This window comes from Otolemur garnettii, unplaced genomic scaffold (genome assembly GCF_000181295.1).
Source record: "Otolemur garnettii isolate 467f Iridium unplaced genomic scaffold, OtoGar3 scaffold00121, whole genome shotgun sequence".
NCBI lineage: Eukaryota > Metazoa > Chordata > Mammalia > Primates > Galagidae > Otolemur > Otolemur garnettii.
The window spans coordinates 3,726,733-3,737,448 of NW_003852516.1; the positions used below are offsets into that span (position 1 = coordinate 3,726,733).

A 10,716-nucleotide genomic window follows, 5' to 3' on the forward strand; every position below is an offset into this window, starting at 1 on the left:
AACAAATGCATAGACCTTAGAATAGCCCTGAGGAAACTATAGTAGAGCCTTCATAGTTGACAATCTTCCTACACTGACCGCCTCCTCAAGTTTGACCTAATTTGCATAGACCAGACATGCACCTCATGCACCCATTAGTACAGTAGGCCTCGTTCCTTATGTTGACCACCTCGCTATGTTGACCAGCTTGTCACAGACCTTTGAGGGGTCAACTTACAGAAGTTCTCCTGTAATTCATTCTTGAGAAGAATTCATTCTTATGTCCTTGACATCTCTAAGGGTCACTGGCAGGAGACCTAGTTCAGTAAATACAGTAGAACCTCTGTAAGTTGACCATGCACGGGACTTAACAAATTGGTCAACATCCAGAGAGAGTCAACATAAGGAACTTCCGTTGAATACATGTGGTGCATATCTGCTCTATGAAAATTATGTCAACTTAAGGAAGTGGTCAGTGTAGGGAAATGGTAAGATATGGCAGTTCTGCTGTAAATATTGAGAGAAGGGGAAAATGCAGGGTAATCAGCCTCACTTAAGTGTAAGACTGTGCTGGAATAGACCTAAAGATGGACTTGGGGGCGAACTACTAATCCATTTGGCCTAACAAAATGAATTAGTAGTTGACCAGTCTTCCAGAAACTTCGTAAGTGGTTTTTGTCAGTGTGGCAGGTGTTTGGAATTTTTTTAGGCACCTGAGGGTGGGAATGCTGCCAGCCACTGGGTCAGAATCTTTACCGTGATTAGGATTAGCATTTAGTAAATATTAATATGCATTCCGCATTAGAAATTTATTTTACGTGGATCAGTCCTGATAACCAGGCAGTTGTGAAGGTTTAACATTTATTTTTATTAATTGTGAAGCGAGATTCAAGTCATTGCTGTTAGTCTGCCTTTAAAGAAAGGAAAATATGAATAGTTTTTTTTTTCTTTTCCTTCTTCAAACAAATAGATATGTAATTCCTGTGTATAAAAAAATAGCCTTTGAAGATATACAAATGAATAAGAAGCAAGAAGCTGGTAGGGGGAGAAGGGGTGGCTTGTTTGAGGGAAGGAAGAGAATCTGGGGTTGAGGTGTACGAGAATGGGGTACATCTCGGCTCCACGGTGTTCAGTAAGCCTGGGGCAAAGCTTGCACTTGGAGGCCTTCCAACAGCTGAGTGGACAGGCTGAGGCCAAACTGTGAAGGTCGGATTATTGGATTGTATCTGAAAGTCAGTGGAAAGTCAACCAAAGAATTGTAGGTACTGGAGTGACATGATGAAGTATGTACTGCATAAAATCCAATCCAGTGTGGCTCAGGGATCCTTGGCCAAAGATAGATTTATTGGGAGGCAGGAAGGAGCAGGGGTTATCAAAGAGTTCAGTTGGGATGCTCTTAGGGTAATCTAAGGAAGAAAGAGTCCAGACAGAAGAATACAAAGGAAAATCCTCTGGCTCAGGAGTCCTCAATCCTGGCTACCTCTAAATTTACTTAGGATTATTTTATAATATGATGTCTAGGCCTTCTCTAGACTGAGTAAATGAGAATATCTGGGAGTGGGAAGTTGGTGTTTTTAGAAAGTTTCCCAAAGCAATCCCTACACATACCCAAGGTTAAGGGTCACTGAAGTCTCTTTGCCTTGTTACAAATTCTTGAGGCCATAGTTGACCCTTCCCTGTGAAATCTACCCACCAGGTAAAGATGGGCTGTTATAAAAGCCATAGTGTCCAGGTGCACGACAGCTCTGTAAAATGAGCCACCTTGGATGTAGACAGAGAATCAATAAACAGAGTCTTCCTTCCTATTTTCAGAAATCTGTGTCATCAGGGGAGGAGACTGGATCTTGGTTTGGACCCCCTGCCTGCACACAGCTGACACGGTTCTCTACTAGTAAAAGCAACTTTTCCAGAATCTTTGCCCACAAGTCTGTCATATTTTAAGAAATCCAAGGAATCTGGGGAGTGCTTGAATTTTATGACATTCCTCTGAGTCCTTGGAATTGCATTTAGAAAACAGACTCAGGGCAGCACTTGCATAGAGGCCTGATTTTGGTAGCACCTTGTCGAAGGAGGGAAGAAGGCTGAGGGTTCCCCCTGCAAAGACAGAGGGACCAGAAGATGGGAATAAATCACATCCTGCTTAGGTATAATTACTATTGCTCAACCAGCGAAGATCAACAGAGTTCAACAGCGTGATGCTGGGGTTGGGGAATTTTCGTTCAACTCACTGTTGAAGGGTGATGGGAAGAGAGGGTCATCTCATGATGCCAGGAAATGTGCAAATATGCCCTAATGGTTCCCAGCCCTACACAAAAGGGGCTCCTGGACCTCATTCATCTGATGTGCCGAAACCGATTAAAGCTGTTTCCAATAAAAATTTCCTGTTTCCTCCTTAACACATTTGTCTGTTGTTGGATTAGAGAAAACCCAGGTATAAAAGTTTCACTGTATTTCCATTATAGTTTTAGTTTTTAATAGCGTTTCTTGCCCAGTGGAGAATGTTTCTTTACAAATTGTCATTACAAAAGCCAGGCGCGGTGACACACGCCTGTTATCCTGGCACTCTGAGAGGCTGAGGTGGGTAGATTGCCTGAGCTCACAGGTTCGAGACCAGTCTGAACCAGAGTGAGCCCTCGTCTCTAAAAATAGCTGGGCGTTGTGGCGGGCGCCTACAGTCCCAGCTACTTGGAAGTCGTCAAGAGAATTGCTTGAGCCCAAGAGTTTGAGGTTGCTGTGAGCTGCGATGCCACAGCACTGGCACTCTACCAAGGGTGACAAAGTGAGATTCTGTCTCAAAAAAAAAAATTGTCTTTACATTTTTCACACTGCCACCTACATGTGCCGGGAGGAAAAATCACGCCCTCAGAGCCAGTTCAAGGGCCCCCCAAAATGAGAGTGGGGCAGGTGTTAAGGTGACTGAAGTAATGCAATATATACATGGTTTTCTTTAATATTTCAAATATTCATGGTTACATGTAGTATTTTTAAAGGGAAGACCTGTCTTGCAAGAAGAAATTTTCATTTCTCTCGCTCTTTGTTCCCTCTCCTCCTAGGGCATTTGAATGTACAAAGTTCTTTACTTTTACATTTTTAAAAAAGATTGCAGAACATTAAGGAGCACCTAAGTTTTGTTTACATTGTTTTGTGTAGATTGAGTCAAAGTTACACATATAGATATGCTCTTCACCCAGACAGTGTGCCCTGTACCCAAGAGCAGTATTTTCTTTTTTGAGATTGGGTCTTGCTACATTGTCCAGGCTGGTCTCAGATTCCTGGGCTCAAGAAATCCTCCCACCTCAGCTTCCTGAGTAGCTGGGTCTACAGGCAGAAAGCAAATTATTAAGGAGAGGTGGTTACTTCTCTGCCTGTTTGCTCATGTGTGTTTAATTACACTTTAGGATTAACATGAGGAATAAATGAAACTAATATGTGTTAAATGCTTAGGGCGTTACACATAATAAGCCCTCAATAAGATGACCCATTAGTAGACTTGTTGAGAGGCATATGGGAAGATTGCATGGAGTGAGTGGCATTTGATAGGGTCCTCGAGGGATGAATGACATTTGGGCTTGAGCAATGGAAAGGCATGTCAGGCCAGGGACTTGAGGGCAGTGTGCGTGGGAATGAGTGCCAGGTGTGCCTTGGCTAGGATGCAGGAGTACCAGCGGCTGAAAAGTCTGGGTGGCCGCCAGGTGGAGCGCCTTGAAAACCACACCCAGGTGTCTGATCTTAGGCAATGGAGCTCCCGCGAAATTTGCAAGGGACCAAAACTGGGACTGGGGAAGTTGGCTGCCACAGGGTTGGAGGATGAGGGGGGTTACTTAGGGGGTAAGGGTGAAAATAGCCACCTGGGCTTTCGTGAGTGGACCTTTTTTGATATAAAATGCTTGTTACCTGTTTGTTTATTTTTTTTGGTTTCATATCTGCAAAAAAAGACAAATTCTCATTTGGGGGTGCAGAAACGGAAGGGTAAAATTACTGAACCTCTATAATCTGGAAAGCACTGCTTTTCAGCTATGGGATAAGCTGTTAATTAAATTATCTGCTGACGAAGCAAACCTTCCTTATTTTACATTCTTTCTTTCTAACCAAGTGACCCTAAGAATGATTATTTGGAAACAGATTTTTTTAATATCAGTTTTTGGTCATTTGGGGGCATCTTATTTTCTTAGTGGAAGAAATAAAGAGAACGGTCTACTTTTGTGTGTGCCTGAAATGACACGGGATTTTAAGTATGAACACCCAGTTTGGTAGAGTATTATATAAATGAATATAAAGTTGGTTTAGAAAATTAATACTTATATCTTTTGTGTTTCTTTGCATGAAATCAGTTTTATAAGAAGATCGGGAATGTGCTCTAAGTAGGTGCAAAATGGGCTAGTGAATTGGTATCGGATTCTTTTTACACCTGTGCTGTCCTGCTGTCATATCTGACTACCGTCAAAAATGGGTGGAGCTGGAGAATTTCTGGTCACTCACTAGTTGTTAAGTAAAATACCAAGAAAACAAGCACGTTACTTTTAAACACCCTGTTGTTCAATGTCTAACCTTCTGTTCAACGAAAATAACCTCTCAATGGCCAGAATAAATGAGTTACTGCAGATGGTTTTTTGAAGAGCCTTTTATTTTTTTTCTTTCCAGATCTATTATTTTGGGTGGAGGGAAGGGCAGAGGGATAAGGAAAAAGTAATTTCCTCATGCTTTAAAATAAAATGTTAAGCTTGTCTGTGTTTTTGCAGCAATAAAGTTTTCTAGAATTAGAAACCAAGCAAGAAAGCTTTCTTGCACCAACCAGTTTCAGCAATAAAGTTTTCTAATTCTAGAATTAGAATTAAATTAAATTAATTTTAAATTTAATTAAAATTTAATTCTAAAATGTAATTCTAAGTTAAATTCTAATTCTAGGATTAGAAAACTTTATTGCTGAAAAAACACATACAAACTTAACATTTGTGGTTATAATTTTTGTTTAAAACGTCCTTAATTCCTTGCTGAGGCAAAATATGGATACAAATACATAAAAAACTGTTAAGGTCAGATAATTCGCATTGGACAATTTTCTATCGGCTTTTACACAGTATACAATTACTGTTCTTTGACATTGATGTCACTCCAGCCTTCCCCCACCCCCACCCCGCCCCAGTGCAGTCTTGAATCTTGGGCTTAATAATGCTGCTTTCATTGCTATACTGAAAAGATCTGTAAAAGGCACCTTTGCCATCCCATGTTCTTTCCACTCTACCGCCATAATAATTCTTTCTCAGTTTGGTTATTAACTATTATAGCTCATCAGAACAGAGTAGGTTCTATTTTCTCTTTGGTATGCTCGATAAGAACATTCCCACTCGCTTTCGTGAATTTTTTTTTTTAAATTACCTTCCTTTTAAAGGCTGGGGGACTCGTGAAATAATGGGTGAAAACCGCCTTGAAACCAAGAAGTTACTAGACAGATGTAGCGTGGGTATACATCTGGCACCTGTGGGGGTCCCCCATCTGGCTCAGAGCAGAGGTGCTTAATGAAGATTTGAATCTGGGAGAAGTTGGGCAATGCTGAGACCTTTCTGACAGAGTGTGTGGCCTTACATAACTAAGGACTCCAGTGGCAGGAGGAAGGTGGGAGGAAGACTTGAAAGGAATATTCTTTGTGCAAACAGAGAAAGTAATTAATGTGCCCACGACCTCCTCTGTGAGTCGGTTTTAACAGGGATTGTAAAGGCGTGCTTGAGTGAGTTTTAACAGAGTGTCGGTTGCTCTTGGCCTTTCTGTTTATCAATACTATCTACAAGATGTTAAACCACAGGGAAGTCGAAGCTTTATTAGCCATTTCAGCTTGCCAAGATCTCGGGATTTATTGACTTCATGCCCTCCGTGCTACTTGACTGCTTGGCCCTCTGCTCCTGGGTTAATACTCAGTTAATACTCACACACCGAAAGACACAGTCCCCCCCCCCCCAACATCAGGGGCTTTTCAGATGCCCGTCCCATGGGTGTCAAAAAGCCTGTTACTTTCCTCAGTTCAATTCCATTTTAGGAGCCAGATAGATTTTTCACTTCACTTTTGTTGAAATGAAAAGTAACCAAGCTAGGCCAGGCAGGCCGAAAAATCTATCATTTGATGTCCTCATTAAGCCTCATTTTTCTAACTTTTCTGTAACCAGAGCACAGTTCAGAAGCAGCACCCAGTAACTTCACTACTGGGACCTTGTTTTTATTCTTTGTAAAGGAAAAATAACATTCGTATATACTTGTAAAAAAAAGAAAAAGTGAAAAGATGCATAACAATTTAAACCATTTTGAGTTAAGTGGGTTTGTTTCTTGTTTCTCTGTGTTTGCCACAGTGGTCCTGTTTTGCTTATATAATGGTATCAAAGTTATTAAGGAAAAAAAATCATGCTAAGTTATGCACACACAGCTGACAGTTTTGTCTTCTTTTCTGTTGTATTCCAGAAATCGAAGCCAAAGAAGCATGTGATTGGCTGCGGGCAACTGGTTTCCCCCAGTATGCCCAGCTTTACGAAGGTAACAGATGTCATAATCATAATCCTTGGTTCGTGATTATTATTAAATCTGTGACTTATTTTCAAAAATGTTCTTACTTACATATTTCATTAAAAAAAAGAACATAACCTGGGTGAGGTGTCTCACACCTGTAATCTGAGCATTCTGGGAGGCCGAGGCAGGAAGATTGTTTGAGGTCAGGACTTCAAGACCAGCCTAAGTAAGAGTGAGAGAGCCCCTTCTCTGCAAAAAAAAAAAAAAAAAAAAAATAGAAAAACTAGCTTTGTGTCTGCTTATAGTCCCAATTGACTTGGGAGGCTGAGGCAGGAGGATAGCTGAAGTGCAGGAGTTTGAGGTTGCAGTGAGGTATGAGGACAACATCACACTCTTGCTTGAGCAACAGAGCAAGACCCTGTCTCAGAAAAGAAGTAGTAAACAGTAATAACAGCTCCCACCACCACCACTCAAAACAAGAGCCAGTATTTTGGTAATAACACTCCCAAGCACTCTCTCTGTTTGTCCTTTGAAACCTGTTTATCTTTTCCTTGCTCTCCTTGTATATAATCTTACTGCGTTTCTAAATTTCTTTTTAACTTTTATATAAAGCCTATCATGCTATATGTAATCTTGTGGGATTTATTTTTTTTTTTTATTCAGTGTTGTTAAGCTTCTTCTATACTGTGTGTCCCTGTTACTCATTTGCTTTAACTGTTGTATAATATTCCGCCTGGTTGGTGGGCATTTCAGCCTTTTCTGTTCTGCTTGTATAACCCGTGCTTCTTTGAACAGCTTGTACCTATCTCTTGTGGTATATGTGTGATAAGTTATCTTTCCTGTAGACCTAGGAATAGAATTATGGGGTCAAAAGAATATCAATTTTATAATGCAAATTTTTTCTCAAAGTGCTTGTACCAGTTTTCATGCCTGCCGATAATAGTATAAGGATCCTCACTTGAGCCCAGCAGTTCAAGGCTGCAGTGAGCTATGATGGTTCTATGGTACTCTAGCCTGAGTACAGAGCAAGACCCTGTCTGAATCTCATTTATCCACATGCTCTCAATGCTTGTATTTTCAGACTTTTATGTTTACCAATCAAATGTATATAAAATGGTAACATACAGATTTTTTTTTTTCTTTTTGCTGTTTTTGGCCAGGGCTGGGTTTGAACCCGCCACCTCTGGCATATGAGGCTGGAGCCCTAATCCTTTGAGCCACAGGCACCGCCCATAACAGACAGGTTTTGACTGCCCTTTACTAATTATTGATTCACATCATTTGCCTGTGTGTGCTGGCTCCTCTATGAAGTGTCTCTGGCCTTCTCATGAGTTGCCTATGCTTTCTTATTGATTTACACGACCTCTTGATCATAAATACCCCTCTTTTGTTGATTGCGTGTTACAGATCTCTTCTCCACAGTTTATAATTAGGCATTTGAGGTTGTATTTTGATGAATAGAATATTTTTTCTATGGCATTCATCTTTCTAATTAAGAAAAATGGACCTTAAAAAAAAAAAAAACTTTAGAATCTGGGCTAGATTCTTACTACTTCAGTGCCCTGGGGATTTTTTTAGTTGCTGAGGCTAGGAGTTAAAGAGCACCTTAACTCTGTTTATTTCAAAAGGAATTTTACTATAACAGAGATCAGTTTGAAACAATTATAACTGTGAACTAATAAATTCCATTCTCTGGGTAAGTCTTTCAAACAAAGCTTGGATAAATAGCAAAACGATTTCTAATTAAAAATACCTGATCTTGGGGCGGTGCCTGTGGCTCAAAGGAGTAGGGCACTGGCCCCATATGCCAGAGGTGGCGGGTTCAAACCCAACTCCAGCCCAAAAACTGCAAAAAATAAAAAAATAAAATAAATAAAATACCTGATCTTGCTCATTGTAGCCCAGATGGTTTATATGATACTTTTCCATAAAGATGGCTTCTGAATTATTATTAGACTATGTAAAAATATTTTACTATTCTTCCATTTCAGCAAATATTTCCAATTACTTTTTTTAAAAAACATATTTAGGGTTGCTTATCTTTTCTTTAGAGAGAATTTTCGACCTGTTAGCATTCAGGAGGGCTTGGAACGGGAGGAGAACAGCATTCTCTTGGATTTTCAATTCACAGCTCCACTGGAGCTAGGGGAAGATAATTGCATTTGCAGTGGCACTAAAGCGGCTGTCCTTTGTTCTCCTGTTTAGAAATTACATTTCCTCCAATTATGCCTATTTTTGGCAACGATTTGCTGCCAAGCAGCAGTTCCTTTTGATATATGTTTGCTGAGACTCAGTTCCAGGCACTGTTTCACGTCTTTTCAATGCAAAAATCCAGATTTCATTTTCACAAGTTACATTGGGGGTCCACACATGTTTACCTTCTGGCATAAGCCTGCTTTGAGGGACCTGCCTATTGTTCTGGGCTATCCCAGCCTCCCCTCATCCTGCTTGTGTGTGATGGGAGTGCGGACATCCCTGCGCCTCCCAGCCCACACATTCCATGACTTCCTGTCTAGCTTTATTTGGGTACTTAGCAATTTATACTTCCTGCCTTTCCACCCAAGCTGGAGGTTGGGTTCCGAGAACAACTTCTGCTCGTCAGTAAACTATTGTCTTTTAAAAGCCAAGTCCGTTCAGAAAAGTGTCTAAGCAAATGAGATGCAATTAATGATTTAGTTTCTTCCCTCCTTACTTACATTTAGTCCCTACCAGATTGAAAGAGAGCGAGAAAGACAGAAATAAAGAAAAGAAAGAGAGTGGGCGGCACCTATGGCTCAAAGGAATAGGGCGCCAGCCCCATATGCTGGAGGCGGTGGATTCCAACCCAGCCCCTGCCCAAAACTACAAAAAAAAAAAAAAGAAGAAGAAGAAGAAAAGAGAGAGATAGAGAAGAAAAGATTAAGAAACAGAGAGAGAAAGAAAGACAAAGAAAAGAAAGAGAGAGATAGAGAAGGAAAGATTAAGAAACAGAAAGAATTATAAAGTTAATCTGGATCAGAAACTGTAATCTAAAATACAGCTCTGGGTCTCTAACTTAGAAAGTGATAAAATAACACAGTCCCTGTCTCACGTGTGGGGAATGGACATGTGAGCTTTTCCACTTACATCTGTTGATCCAATAGTATACTATGTAAGTATTAAAAATATATTCATTAATATTGGCAACATGATTTAATACTTAGAGCCCTTGGTGTCTGTTCAGAGTGAAACAGTGTCACGACCATCAGGCAGTTTTAGTCTGTCTTGCTTGATTTGCTGACACTATAGTTAACATTGACTGTCTCGCCTCCTCTTGTATTTCTGCTATAATGGTGCCACTGATCATTTGCCTAAGAATATGGTCTATAATCCCGTGATAGTTAATTTTACATATTTCTTCCTAAATGTTCGGGCTGCGGCTGCTTCGTTGGCCTGCTGTATTGTCATTCAGGGAATAACATCAGTAATCCAACTCCAACCTTCAGATAAAAGAAGAGATTAAACCCTCCTGATAGTTTTTAACACTGTAAGAAAAGAAGGAACACTTAAGTATTATCTCTAGAAAATAGATTGCTAGTTATAAGGAATTCCATAGCATTCTGTAAAACCAGTGATCATGAGTTAGAAGCAATAAAAGTGTAAGAACTGTCTGTGGTTTGCACAGGAACCGAACCCTTGCATCACCCTGTCTACCACAGAATGCAGCATTTGCCATTTGGAAGGGCAGAGGTATTTTTTAGATTAGGGTGCTCCTGCTCTCCTGCTGTGACAACTTGTTTTGCCCAGTTAACGTAAATAATGGGCCTTCCCAGCCGACTGACAGTATCTGTAAGTTGCACAGAGGAACTCTAACTCCAAAGCAGGAGATAAACTTCCCTTTATCTACCGGCAGTTTCAGAGCCAGTTGTAAATTTTCACTGGTGCTTCTGGTCTTTCTCCTCCCAGCTCTTCTTGTGTGTATTTATCTGCAAAAGGATCTTTTTTAAAAAGGCAGTACAGAAAAGGGAATTCTTCCATTGAGCGTGGACCCTTTCCCCCTTTCGGCTTTTTGGGTGTGATACAGCTTCTTCATTGCTCAGAGAGAATGGAACGCTTGCTCCAGATTGAGGGATTTGAGATTCTCTTGTTCTGCACCAACTTGGCCTTCTAGCCCCTTTGTTTTCGGGGGAATTACATAAACTCTTGAACAGCCGTGTTGAAGTGCTAATATTTGTTTTAAAATAGCATATCTTGAATTCTCCGGAGCTCTCCACGTCATGTGTGCGA

The 10,716-nt window shown here is 40.5% G+C and overlaps 1 protein-coding gene across 4 annotated transcripts in view; it reads left to right on the forward strand.

The window, feature by feature from the left end:
• Positions 1-10,716, forward strand: part of DLC1 (DLC1 Rho GTPase activating protein) — a 174,172-nt gene that overhangs the window by 136,201 nt on the left and 27,255 nt on the right. For all 4 annotated transcript variants that reach the window (XM_023517770.1, XM_023517771.1, XM_012810029.2 and 1 more), the window contains exon 2: positions 6,427-6,498. In XM_023517770.1, coding sequence (XP_023373538.1) covers positions 6,427-6,498 — 72 coding nt within the window. The remainder of the gene's footprint in view (positions 1-6,426; positions 6,499-10,716) is intronic.